The sequence below is a fragment of the Lepeophtheirus salmonis genome, chromosome 12 (genome assembly GCF_016086655.4).
Source record: "Lepeophtheirus salmonis chromosome 12, UVic_Lsal_1.4, whole genome shotgun sequence".
Taxonomy (NCBI): Eukaryota; Metazoa; Arthropoda; class Copepoda; order Siphonostomatoida; family Caligidae; genus Lepeophtheirus; species Lepeophtheirus salmonis.
Window position 1 is genome coordinate 3,628,482 of NC_052142.2, and position 15,025 is coordinate 3,643,506.

The 15,025-nt window shown below is 29.5% G+C and overlaps 1 protein-coding gene across 42 annotated transcripts in view; it reads right to left on the minus strand.

Annotated features, from left to right (window-relative positions):
• The window catches only part of LOC121127131 (uncharacterized), a 100,558-nt gene that overhangs the window by 13,604 nt on the left and 71,929 nt on the right, over window positions 1–15,025 (minus strand). For 26 of the 42 annotated variants that reach the window (XM_071892230.1, XM_071892237.1, XM_071892244.1 and 23 more), the window contains one exon: window positions 10,800–10,883. The exons of 4 other annotated variants lie outside the window; for them this stretch is intronic. In XM_071892230.1, the coding sequence (XP_071748331.1) occupies window positions 10,800–10,831 (32 nt within the window). In that variant the 5' untranslated portion in view covers window positions 10,832–10,883. Of the gene's footprint in view, window positions 1–56; window positions 6,002–6,036; window positions 8,855–8,876; window positions 8,992–9,599; window positions 10,662–10,799; window positions 10,884–15,025 lie in introns of those variants that run through there. 12 more of the 42 variants (XM_071892250.1, XM_071892248.1, XM_071892249.1 and 9 more) reach the window with 6 other exon arrangements.

Below are 15,025 nucleotides of genomic sequence, written 5' to 3' on the forward strand. Positions count from 1 at the left end.
GATAATTACACATTCATAATCTTTGTGGAGGTAAACTTCAGACATTAATTCCTCACCTTCATAATAGTTCAAAGCGAGTTCATCCCCTCATCGATGCGGTCCACAATTTTAAAAACATTTATAATTGACTTCAGAGAAAGGAGAATTTGGTATGTCCAAATATTTACCTTCTTGGATCACCACCCTACACTTCAACTTTGCCACACAGATGAAGTAGCATGTTAGAATCCACCTTCAAATTGAAACAAGCTTTCTCTCAAGGTACTCAATCCCACATTTATCGAGTATACCTGTGTTAAGCTTCCACATATAATTTTCTAAGAGACCACCATTAGGGCACTCCAGTTCTACTCAAATGAGAAACCAGAGTTCATGGAAACTGCTGAGCTTGCTCAGTACGTGAGAAACCATTGGAACCTTTAGAATATAAATACACCAGAAGTTGAGTACATGAGGAGGAGTGAACACAGAAACCCCATTTCAGATAACAACATGATTAATGTGGGGTTCCTCATGGAGTTTCAAATATTTCTAGATGAATTACAGCAAAGTGGATCAAAGGGTCTATGGATGAGAAATTTATTGCAACCAAATAAACATCTTTGGCAATTGCAGATCTAACAAAGTGTCTTCTCGAGACTGGAGAATTTGAATATGTTCTCCCAGCAATGTTTCAGTCAGACCCTATTGAAAAAATATTTTTTTGGTACATGTATGCAGTGTCTTGGTGGGAATTATTTCATTAGTGTAAGGCAAATTATGCCTGAAAAAGAACCAAATACAAAACTTATTACTTATATACTTAATGCAAAAAAACAAAAAAAACCTATAAGTGAATTCTTAATAGTCTTATTAATCTGAGATACAAACAATCTGAATTTATTGAATGTACTCAATTTTACTTCTGTGAAAAACTTTTTATTTAACAAATATCCTAAGGATACTACTTAAACGTAAATAGTTACCTTATTTGACACAATTCAACTCGTTTAAATAGATCGATATAAAGCCGAAAAAAGAATAATTTTTAGAATCGTATCCCTGAAAGTAGATCAATATGATATGCAAAGTGAAAATTTTTTAGCAAAATCACCAACAAGGAAAAGTATTTATATGGTTATATGTATATCAAAATCCTTATCCAAAAAATTGCTTTGTCTGCACATCTCTCAAAATATAAATATCTATGATATGACCTTAAATCAAGTAAATTAATAAAAGTAAATACTGAATTAACATTATTTATCAAAAGTTATCGTAATACCGTAAACTATAATGAACTTCATTCATAAATAAAAGCAACCTATGTGGAACTGAGATACGTTCAAGTCTTTTAGCCATGATCAGGAATTATTTTACATCGACAGATTTGTTTGCACTAAATGTTGTCATATTCTAGAATCACTTTACTTTTAGTTGAAGGTATTAAGATAGTTTTCATAGGTAACAATAATTGAGTACTTAACTTGTATGTTGTCCAATATCCTGTGAAATATTATCAACAACTTGCAAATCTGGTGATTGTTTCTCTACCTATATTCCTAAAATTGTAGACAAACTTTTCAACGTTGTGATGAAGAATTTTAAGTTGCTTACTGAAGATAAATATTAGCTATCATCTTTAAAAAAATGGAAAAATGCGAAAAGAATATCGAAAGTAATATTAATAAAGTTTAATTTATCTGGGTTTAAAATGAAATTATTGAGTTTAAGGATAAGTTAAGAAATAAATTAATTTAAGATCATGAGACATTGTTAAAAGTCAGATAAATTTCTCAATCAATGTTCATTAATCATACTAGTCATTTCGCATTTTGGTAGTTACAGGAATAGAGATAGCCAATCCCTGTGTGTGAGCGCGATATTTTTCTTCAATTCCGGCAGTTTTAGTATTCCTTGGCTAGAAGAACTGAGAAATTACTCTAATTAGATAACATAAGTTGATAAGGCCATTTTTCAACCATTTGTCATTTCTTTATAAAAGAAACATACATTTATTATATTGAAATAGTAAAATATATACCTATATTTAAAAAGAAGTGTCAGGCTTGATATTGGAATTAACTAATTTCATAAAAACTGTAATTTACTAATTTGAAAGGCCTGATTTTTTTATATTTGACTATTTAAATGTAATAAAAACTTTTTTTCTATACAAATATTACAAATGGTTGACAAATAGCCTTATGAATTTCTATTATTTCAGTGTAGTCAATTCTCAGTTCTTCTAACTCATATTTAGAGGGCGTACTTGAGCCTTCCCTTTTTTTATCACTATTATATGCCCAGCATATCATAAATAAATAAAAGTACATATCTACATTTTTATGTAAAGTTTACCGACACTTAATAACTCCGACCAATCCAAAGTACCTCCTCTAGTACTCTTATATTGACAAGTTCTGACTTTACTAGATTTGTTATTATATACTACAAAACTGAATTCTTCATTGTTTCTTGTGTACACTTTAAAAACGAACGAAAGAACGGCAAAAGGAAAAAATGTATGGAAAAAGTGATCATCTGGATGGCCAACATCAAAGATGATGCATCAATTTGTGATTCAATGACTAGTCTCAGAATCTTTAAAATAACTTGAACTCAGAAAATATCTACTCGACTTCAGCACATGATATTACATTCAAATGAAAGAGTATTCTTTTAAAAGTGTTATGGTCGTCTAAGGATTTATGTGTTTTAAGTCAAAAAGAACATTATTATTGCCTTCACTCTCGATGTATTTTAACAGATACTTTAGTACTTATGTGACAGCATTAAACATATGTTTGATGAATTAACAAAAATGTAACTGAAATTATCAAGCAAGCACTTGTCACGAAATGTTAATAGATTTATTAATCATATATTTTAATAATAAAAATTAAATATTTTAAAGATATCCGGTACCAAGTATTTCTTCAAAAGTTTATTCGAACAATTTTGTTATTTTTCTACTATCGTGCCAGAAAAGGCTTTTGTAATTTAGGTTTTTTTTTGCAACAAAATTGAAGGAGAAGTATTCCCAGAACAGTAAAAACCTATGTTCTTAATATCTTTTCAATTCGAAAAATTCAAAATATCATCATCTCCCCGTAAAAAGAGAATGCCATTAAGATTAACGTTTCATTCTTAGGGATTTCATATCTACTATTTGTTTCAATCTCATTGTTTTGCATCAATTTGGTTTCTTTGACTTCCATATTACAAAATCTTGTGAGAGATTAAATTATATTTGCTAAGAACAGCGTTTTATTTTTTAATTTTAATTCTTTGGTGTTTAAATGTACCTACGCCAAAGTAATCAGAGCGCAAAACATAATGAATGGATGGCGTGAAGTTCTTTCGACGGACAGCTTTTCTCCATTCATCCAAGATATCTACTAACTATTATTTATTATACAAGAAAACGAAACTTGAAATTGAATTGGGTGTTATTATTCAATCTAACCTTTACCTGGATATTTAAGAAATCTATGGAAACACATTCAAATAAAGAATCCTTGTCCAAATTTGAGTAAAGGTAAGCAGCACAATATTTTACCATTTTTGTAAAAGTCTAAAACTATTATGAATAAATACAGAAAAGGAACTACGTCGATTGATCATGTATAGTTCCAACCAAGACTGTGAAGTAAGTACATAAAATGCCCGAAGCCGACTTCTACTTCAGTATTTTGAATGTACCGACTTCCACTCCAACACACACTATTATTTTTAAATAATATATTTTAAAATCAATATAATTATTATTGAGTTATTTTAGTACTTAAATATAAATTTAATTTATAGCCATACGTAGTTAGTTATATGTAGAAAATAATTGTGTTATGTATAAAGAAATTATTCGGAATATAAGATATTCAAAAAGATGAACAAGAAATGAAATGGTTCAAAATTTATCAATTGCTAATATATTCATAAGTTTAGGAAAATAACTTATGTATTCGTAACCGAGAAACGACAATACACACAGTATCTCACTCCAATGTGACACTTTTCTCTGATGAAATGGACTATTTACAGGTCTAATTTATGAACTAGCATGACTAGTGGCCATGCTCTACCCAATAAAATAATTTCAGAATTTAGAAGTGCCTGGGAATTGTGATTGCATGGACTATAGAGCATTTTTGAAATTTGTGAACTAAACTTCTAAATTATTTAATTCACTTATTTAGATCACTTTAATTTTCGAGGTTTCTTTTAGCATACTAGCAGATGATATTATCTTCAAGTATGTTTATAACTATAGTTGCAGATTCAAAATCTAAGGATTTTTGGGCTTTACTGATGTAAAAAATAAATCTCTAAATTAATAGAATAAAGCCTGTAAATTAAAATTTTGAAATCTCGTAACTGACTAATTTTTAATAATATTTACTTGTTTTTTTAATACAATGGTTACCAGCTATTAAAATATTATTTCAATCACATAAAATATGTATTGTATGTATAAGTTAAGTTTAGCAATATTTTATCATTAGATGTGTCGACAGTTAAATGGATAGTCATGAAAAAACTTGACTGTAATAAAAAACATTACTAAACATTTTATTTTTAAGATTGCAATTAGAAGGTGGGAGAGAGACATATGATATAATTGAATTAATAAACATGCTAATATGAGCTGCATGTTATAGGATTGGTGGGAGAAAATGAATTACTACAATAAAACCTCTAAAATAACATCAGTTCGAGGAATATATCATAATATTATGTTGTTTTTTTTAAGTTTCAACCAAAGATAGGCGAGAATGCTTATTTCAGAGGGAGAAGTCAACACCACAACGGCCCATTAAATAATGAACAAAAAAGAAGAGACACGCACAGGAACAATTTCTTCCAAGTAAGAATTTGCGAGGGGTGGGGGCGGGGTATAGATTTAGTACTTGTAATTAGAATTATTTATGCATATTAGTTGACATCATGTTTTGGAGTCCATTTAGTTTTCTTTTGTTTTCCTTGTTATTATTATTATTTTGTTGTTATAATGTGAGACAGTTCGATATTTAGATTCTTAGAATAAACACGTATTTCAATAGATAAAAATATTTAAATCAGAATTAAAGTTGAACCCAACATGGGATTCTACAATTGTGACCCCGACAGAAAGAATCTACTGTACAAAAGTAACTAATAATGAAAGTGTAGACATGAACCACGTTTCAGTCGAGTTACCAAGGTTTACGGACTTTTGTCTGTCTTCATATTTTCTTTGTGTGGAGGCTCAATTTGAGCCTGCATAGATAACTCAAGAAAGAACGAAATATAACGATCTCCTCAGTGCTATATCCGAAGATATATTACATTTTTTCATAGAGTAAGTGCCTTGAATCTGACTAGTGATTCTGTTAAATTAATTAGAAAATGTGATTATATTGAAGTGATTGAAATGGAATGTAGAAATTGGGATATGATGAACGAGATTTGTAAGGATAAAAAAGATTTTTAAGAGACATTGATCAAGAACATGGTTAGTGAATGCCTTCCTTTATCATCTCGTAAACACCTTAATCACAGTTTTGAAAGAATAACTATGAAGAGTATATTCAGTGTGCGAAGACGGTAGAGAGCGCGTGTATGTTGAAGAATTTGCATATTCATCAGTTAGAAGAGGAGAAAGAACACTCTTATGAAGAAACTAATCATATCAATAAAAAAGATTATAATGTGTGCCAACGTTTTCATCGTAGATAATTTTTACCTGCTAGAAAATACACACCTAATAATATTTATAATCATAAAAAAAACCTTGTCAGTTTCATTATAAATATAGAGGTAATTCTTGTATTTGTTTGTCTCCTCATAATTGCTTTGAAATTTTATATAAAAGTGCAAAAAACTAATTTTGAATCGGGGATACCCATCGCCTTATGTAAAAAATATTAATGTTAAATGTGAAGACTCCAAAAATATATCTTTTACCTATATTTTCTATTTATAAAAGAATATTTATTAATTAATCAAAAAAAAAAAATTTGTTTATATTACAAGCCCATTTACTGATCCTACAAATAATATTAAAAGACTTATAACTTTTTTGATTGATACGGGAGCAGAACAGTCATTGATTCCTAATTTTCGATTTTTATCCTTCCGAGAGTCGGGTGTTAGGTTAGTGGCTGAAACAACGAAGTATTGAAATTTTTTGGATGTTCAACTCAAAAAGTTCAATTACCTAGAATGGACCCAGTACCTTGGAATTTTATTTTGACGGATATGAGTTTCGGACAAAAGGTTTTGATTTCCTAAAAAAATACGAAATTGTAGTGGATGTTGCAAACAGAAAATTGATTAGAAATGGTAGTGCGATCAATTATATAAACGAGATTTCTTCATGTTCAAAAGTAGACAAAATACTTCACAATTTTCCTACGTTGCATGATAATTCTTTTAAAGGCCATTCTTACACAGAGTACACCATACTATAGAAACGAGCGGCATGCCAGTTGTTACTCGACCACGAAGATTTACCATGGAAGAAATAGAAATCATTAAGTCTGAGATACAAAAATGACTGAAAGAGGTAATAAATGGAAGAGTCAAAATCTTGTTGGTCCACTCCAATACACTTAGCTAAATAACAAAATAGTGATTGGCGATTAGTCGGTGATTACATATTGCTTAACAACGTTACAAATATCCAATGCCTGCCGTACAACATTTTAATCACTTGATTAATAAATCTTCTCATTTGAGTAAGTTTGACTTGTTGAAAGCTTACCATCAAATTCCAATGTTGTCTGAAGACAAATAAAAACTGCAACATCCACACCTTGAGGGTTTTATCAATATATTCGCATGCCGTTTGGACTGAAGAATGCGACCAGCTCATTTCAGTGAATGATTGATAAAGTATTGGGACATATCAATGGTTGTTTTGCATATATACACAATATCTTATTGTTTTTATAAACAGAGAAGGAACACCATAATTTAATCGCTGAAGTGCTAAAACAGGTAAAAGAAATATTCTTAGCTACTATATAAGTAAAAGCCAGTTCTGTAAAAAACAGATTAATTTTTTGGAATTTACTATAACTCAAAAAGAGACAATTAAACAAAAAAATGTCCGAGTTAAGACAATTTGAAAGAACTTTGAAGGTTCAAGGAATGAATAAGTTATGGCAAATTATTATAGACGTTTCATAACACATCTCAGATCATTACTACATCCTTTCTACAAAGGTATTAATAACAAAAAGAAAAATGATCCCATTAACTGGTGTTCTACATTAAATCATACGTTTGAAGATTTCAAGATAAGAATAGATGATGTAACAAAACTAAAAAATTAAATACCTGAAAAAAATTAAGAATTTGTGTCGATGCTTCTAAGGAAGGCATTTGAGGTGTTTTAGAACAGGGAAAGGGTTACAAATTTTATTCTCTTGCCTTCTTCAGTAGAATATTGTCAAAAAGTGAAGGAAAAGACTCTGCATTTGCTCGGGAATTGTTAGCCGTACGATAATTAGTAAGACATTTTGGCTATATTATCGAAGGTAAAAATGTAGAATGTCTCTCCGATCATAAACCATTAGTTACAGCTCATTTTGTGAAAGAGCCTAATTGGCCCAGCAAATAACATCGTTATTTTGCAGAGTTAAACGAACGAAATATCAGTTTATTTCTTATATCAGGGAAGCCTAATGTGCGAGATGATTTCCTTTCAAGAATAAATTTAGTAAAATGAGATTTTATTGATAAGAAGACATGGAGATATGAGCAATTGAAGGAAAATGTCCTAATTAAATACCCATTAGCAGAATTTATTGCTATTGGTAGACAAGACATAGCTTGCAATGTTTGAGCAAAGAATGGTAGACATGTAGATCCTAAGACAATGATAGATAAAGTCTTGTCGTTATTTCATAACGAATCTCATCGTAGAATTAAGAATACAATTCGAAACATCCACGGACATTATTTTTATAATTCTATCACTTATAAAATAAAACAATTTGTGCAGATTTGCTCAATTTGTTGAGGAGCCAAGAAAACCCGTTTACCAAAGTTAACATATAATAAAATAAAATTTCCATATAAATTTTTCTATCACATCCCCGTAGATTTAATCGGGCCATTCCCAAAAGCAAGAGGAAATAATATAGCTCTTACTGTTATTGATCGTGCTAGTAAATGGTTGGAAGTATACCTTATGTCTAGTACAAACACCGAAAATATAATAAAAAAGCTGGAAGAAAATTGGTTTTCAAGTTTTGGATACCCAAGAATTATAACAACCTTACTTGACCTTAGGACAATAGTGAAATCAGGAAGGAATGTTTCTCCTGCAGAATTGGTATTTGGAGAAGAAATTTGTTCAACAAGGGCACTGCTTCTGAATGACATAGAGATTAAATCTAAATTTAATACATTACACAATTTGAAAAATGATTCTTATACACATAATTAAATCTATGAAATATTAATAGAGGCCAAAGAAGTTTATGTTTTAAGCCATCCTATTAGATCTTCGCTAATGCCTTATTTTTATGGTCCTTATGAAGTAATTAAAAAATTCAAAAAGAATTCTATTGTCAAAATTAATGGAAAACCTAAGTCAATATCCATTTACAATTTAAAACCAAAATAATTCTGAGGGGGGAAGTATGTGGTACTTGTAATTAGAATTATTTATATATACTAGTTGAGATCATGTTTTGGAGTCTATTTAGTTTTGTTTTGTTTTCATTGTTATTTTTATTCTTTTGTTGTTAAATTGTGAGGCAGTTCGATATTTAGATTCTTAGAATAAACACGTATTTCAATAAATAAAAATGTTTAAACCCGAATTAAAGTTTAATCCAAAACTGGATTCTACATCGACACCATTTCATTTCAATATTTAACGTATCAATAAAAAATATACATACCTAATATTAACGTATATTAATAAACATTTGTCCCTGATCAATACCTTTTTCAAATTCTGCTTATGCCCTAAACACTAGAAATTACTCCTTTGAGGGGTTCGACAAGAAGTTTATCCTATTAAATGACATATATTATATCTAGAATTAATATATACTAAAAAAATAATATTTTCTAACCACAATGATACATAAATAATTATAGTTAATATTATTCTCTAAATACGTTAACTTTTAAAACGTTGAAAATACATAATTTAGAACTATTCAATATTGCAGATGTTTTTTCTAAGTTTCAATTTAGATGAAGTTAAACGAGGGTAAAAGAAGAATGGAATACATATTATGATTAAAGTTCGATCGATATACATTTTTGTCGAAAAAAACTGATTTTTTATTGATTGGCCGACTTTTTAAAATACAATAAAGCTTTATCTTCTTTGCTCTAATTTTTTAATTTCTTTCTCAAGTTCGATTTTTAAACTGAAGTGACACATTTGATTGCTTTGACATAGATTAAAAAATACCATCTTGTTAAGCCCCCAAAGTAATTATCTTATTACCTAAATAATATATATTTCTCAATGCTTTGAACTCATACATGTATTTTCAGCTTTTCAGCTGATATTTAGGACTAACAAATTGATGAAACAGGTGACAAAATATTAACTACGTTTAATAAAGGATGTTTACTAAGTTATGGTTACAAAAATATGATTTTTTTACCTTTGGATTATAGTTCCACACATAATATATTTAGAAAATTTTCATATCACTAGGAACCTTATTCAATTAGTAAAGTGTAATGACGAGTCTACTTGTTCCCCAAAACCAAAGCTTTTTAATAACCCATATAATACAAAATTCTTCTTCTGGAATGATCTCCTTCATTCATTAGCTATTATCAATTATCTTCAAAACATATTTTTTTAAAAGGGTTGTTCATAATTGGAATCTTCCCCATCAAGTAGTGAGGGGATCTCATTCACTCTACACTTTCTAAAAATTTTTAAAGATGAACTCGACCCTCCTATTAAATGTTTCTGATTGTGTCTTAAGACGCGTTACCACATCTATTTTCCATGTACACATTTAAGTATATAAATATACAGTGATGTAATTCTTGTTAATTTTTTAGATGGCCGGTGTATTTGAAATTGGCATTCTGAAGAATGAATTTTCTTTTCCTTGACAGTTATCATTATGATTTAATTTCTGAGTAGTGAACATCATTTTCTAAATAGTTTAAATTATATTCAAAACCTAATTAGACATTCGAGTTTGCTCATAAAAGACAAAGCTTAACCCTGAGGAATTGTCGCGGAGTTAAAATTGTAAGTCCTTGTTGGACTCAGAGTAGAATTGGGGATCGATATTGGAGTAATTCTAGCAATCGCCCTTGTTTATTTCCTTTTCTCCTTCCTCCTGTGTCAAAGTTGGTTGTAGCTGATTTAATTGAAAGTCATGAACATTATTCTTTCTCTCATCCAAAAAAATCTTCAAATTGTCTGGTTAACCATGTTGATCTTCAGTTTCCTTTTCTAACATGCCCATTGTACATAGGATTTTCATCACTTTATATATATATGATATTGGGAGAAGAGTTACTCTCACAAAAAACTTCTTTTAATCATTTATATATATACTTATATATTAACTTAGGCGTGTACATGTGCGATTGACTTTGGTTAATAATTATATTTTCTTGTAAGCTCTCTTTATTTTTTGGTTAGCTCTAACTATTTTGATATGTTGGGAAGAGTCGGCAATATTGGCAGCCCTGAGTCACTGTTCGATTCATAAGTAAAAAAATAATACTCAATTATATAATGTATTTAATTAGAATTGTTCAAAATTTAGTTTAATTTGTTTTACCATGTCAAAGTAACAATCATGGTTAAATAAAAATATAGTAAGTAATTGTACTTATGGTTTTTTTCTCCGTCTTGAATCTTCATATGTTACCAAAATTGTGGCTGTAATTGTAGACTTGACACAAAAACGAATTTACTAATTAGAAGAAAAGAAATATAAATATGTTATGCATATATAATAGTATATAATGTTGCACCACGCAACAAATATTTGGTCTTGGAACGCCTGTTGGCTAAAACCCAGATTCATTATTGTTATTTAAGTCGCAGAACACGTAAATGACCATTAAAACATTAAACTGCTATAGGTTTGCCCGTAAGAACCATTAAAAAATCACATTTTTAGAGTATAATTACAATTTAGAACCATAGTTCGACGTAACATAACTTTCTAGATTGGAATTAAAGGTAATAACAATTGATAAAAAACTCCTGTATTCCCTCGATAAATTATTTCTCAAGTAAACTTGAATACATTTCCTACAAAATTTGTATAATTGTACAAAATCAAGTAAAATGAAGGATCATTTTGGGAAGCTAATATTTTTTTGTATATTTTTTTTATTTTTTTATGATAGGCAATACCAATAAATAAACCTAAAAAAGCTTCAAAAGATTTACTTCAAAAAAACAAAAACAATTTTGACTGATTTTTTCTGTTTAACTTTCAATGTTCTTTTAGAATATTAAATAATTAAGCAATAAAAAAGGCTCAAAAGTAAATCAAAGCTCAAAGTAAATTTACATAAGTCAATTAGTTAACTTAATCCCTAAAAAATACATTGGATATGAAACATATTTAAATTGTGGTTAATCTAATTGCCTCTAAAACATTTATAATATATTAAAATTAGTTAAATAATCTACTTAATTATATTTAATTTCAGAGCTTTTTTGTCTTGCAATCTTCCATTACTTATTTTTTAAATATTCTATAAAAAATTAAAAGATAATCTGAAAAAATTTATCAAAATCAACTTTCTTTTGAAAACAAATTGTATATTCTTAAAACGTGATTTAAAAAAAAAAAAAAAAAAAAACTCTAAAGGCGTAATATAACAATATAAATTTAGGGTTTAGTCGGCAGGCGAAAATGCTGTTTTATAGTGTTGTCTTAAAATTTAATCAATTATAAATGTAATTTTATATTCAATAAATAAAAATCTATAAAGGTTTTATATTTGTTATTTTTATTGAAAATAATACATAGATTATCATTTGTACTAGGATTTGAAAATCCCATACATAGTCGTCCAAAATCTTTATTTATTTTCAATTGTCTTAATAATAATATAATTACTGATTTTCTTTACTTTCCTTTCTCTATCTGAGATAGAGCTAAATAAATAGACAATATTAAATAAGCAGCAATGAAAATAAGTATTTTTTTTTTCTTCCATTTGTTTTTAGGCCAGTCATATTTTTGAATTCTTCCAAAATATTCGATAGATTAATAAACAGGGGAACAATTTGGGGGGGATAGGAATATCGTACAAATAAAGCTGAGGCTAATAATCGAATTTAACTTTGAGTACAGAATCCAAAACTAATCTCAGTGGGGTATTAGTCCTGTAAAAAGTTTATAATGTACAGTTAAAGTGAAATTGACCTCAGATTTCCTTAAAGAGAACAATTATCCATCTTTCAAATTTTCGGGTTGTTGTTTAATTTCTTTAACATATTGGTACACTTCTTTATTGTAAAGTCTTTCAATAATGTTTTCTTCTTTTCTTTCGATAGTTGGGTTTTGTAATCATATTACTCGTTTGTGCTTGAGCTATGAGTCTTTCAAACATATTCTTTTTAAACATTTCCACGATCAATTCTATTTTAGAACAAGTCAAATTGTTTTAATTTAAATTTTAATACAAGAGTGAATTATAGGAAACCAGTACAAAAAAAATCAAAATCGATTCCTTCAATAATGAAATTTTAAGTATGTGGTCCATCCTTGCTTAAAATTTTATTTCGTTTATATAAGTATAGAAAAATAAAAGAATAATCAACTAATTGAGAATGCCAGGAAAAATTGATATAGGAAACAAGAATGGAAAGTACGCATAGCATTTGTCGTCTGTTCCTTCCCTATCAAGTAGTTTTTTAGTTCAAAGACACAATGTCTTGCCTAACACACTTAAAGGGGGTTAATTTTGTCCATAAGCAAGTCTTGTGAGAGCCACGAGCCCTCTGGGAAATACTATTGTAGTGGATTTTGTATCTTCGATCAGAGAGTTTCATTATAAGAGACATTAATTTGCTACGCAGGAGCTGAGAGATGAAGGGCTCAGGAGAAGCTAGAAGTTTAGAAGGATCTGCATGATACCAAGGTTAATAGAAATACAAACTTAGACCATAACCTAATCGGGCTTGCTAAATTTTCATTTTGATGTACCTACTGTTGGACAACACAGGCATATTTTGAAGAAAAAAACATGCAACCAATCATATTCTATGACGTCTGTATTAAAAAAAAAAGGTGGAAGTAAAATAACAGTCGTACACACGTTATGGTATAACCTTCTACTTCTATTAACCATACATAAGACAATGTCAAGGAAAAACTTAATACCCTCATCAAGTATCAGTCCAAAGGAGCCCTAATTAGGATAAAAATAATCTGGTAGACACAAATATTAAGGGGAAATCTTATTTTGGATACCTCGTGAAGTAACACCAAGAGTCAAGAAGAATATAACTGCCATGATTGTCCTTGCACGTAGTGAAAATAAGAGAATCCAACCGAAATATTAACAGAAGCTCAATATTTTATTCAGAGTTATATAAAATGCTGTAAATGCTTTGAGTACAAGAAGTGCGTGTTGTGTTTGAGATGAAAGGGGAAAAAAAACTCAATTTATCTGCATAATGGGAAGAACAACGAAAAGAAAGAAAAAAAAATTCCGGCTCGTAAATTGAAGAATTAGACAAAAAAATAACAATAGGAAAATTGCATGAATAAATTTTCAATTATGTAAATCCGGAGTGTTTTTTAGCTGGCCCTTTCATTTGTAGTTGGTAATATGAAGAAGTAATTTTCTTTTCCTTAGCAGTCGTCATTATTATTTTATTCCATATTAGTCAGTATCCTTTCATAAATAGATTTAATTATATTCAAAACCTAATTAAACATGTGCTCATAAAATATGTAGTGTAACCCTGAGGATTTGTTGTGGAGTTATAATTGTAAGTCATTGTTGGACTCAAAGTGAAATTGCGGATTGACATTGGAGGAATTCTAGCAAATGTCCTTGTTTATATGCTTTTTGTCTTTGTCATAGCCGATCTAATGAAACGTCATGAGCATTATTCTTTCTCTCCTCCAAAACATTCTTCAAATTGTCAGGGTTACTATATTGATTTTCGGTTTCTAATTTTTAGCATTCCCATTCCAAACTGAATTTTCATAGCCAATGTTCATTAACACAATATACATATATTATAAAAAATAAATTAACTTTAATCAACAAGTCAATTTTAGGAGTTTCTTATGCGCAATCTCAACGTTTTCCCATGACTTTTGTACGTCGCCAGGGGGATACAGTTGTATCTGAGTTTTAAACAGCTTAAGCCTTCGTATGGATCTGGAAAAGTAGTTTTAGGCACCAAACGCTGTAAATAATAGAGAAAAGGATAGATTATGGATCGAGGTCTGCTACTAAGCTTGTCGGTCCCTAAAAATGATAACAATAATATTTCTTAAGCAAGGGTTTCCTTAACTTTACTATGCCGAGGCTCCCTTCAGTAATACATTATTAGCTGAGCCCCCCTTTATAGGAAACATTGTACTATGTATGTGTAGACCAAAAGCAATCCTCTATTCTCCATATTCCTGTAATCCCCCCTCATAGACTCCACACACTATCCTCATTGTGAAAACCTTGGTTTTCGTAGCCCTTGAGGGAAAATTTGGGGCAGTATACACTCTACTTATAAGGTAACAGTTGCCATGTTTGTATCAAATATCATTTTGTGGGACCGAATTCATTCTACCGGCACCCCTAGTTTTAAGTGCCTGTTACCAAACTGAAGCTTAAAAAAAACGAAAACCAGAACCGAGACCGGGAACGATAGAACCTCTGAACCTGAAGCGGGCACAAACTTCCTATATGAAAAACCACAATCATAATATATTCTCAATCTATCTAGAAGAATTATCTTAGAACACTCAATTTTTAAAAACTATGAAGAAACATTGAAAAGTCTATTTGTAGGATATGATAGATATATATAACTCTATAAGTTTATGACCGGTTCATAATAATTCAAAGCTCTTTTTTA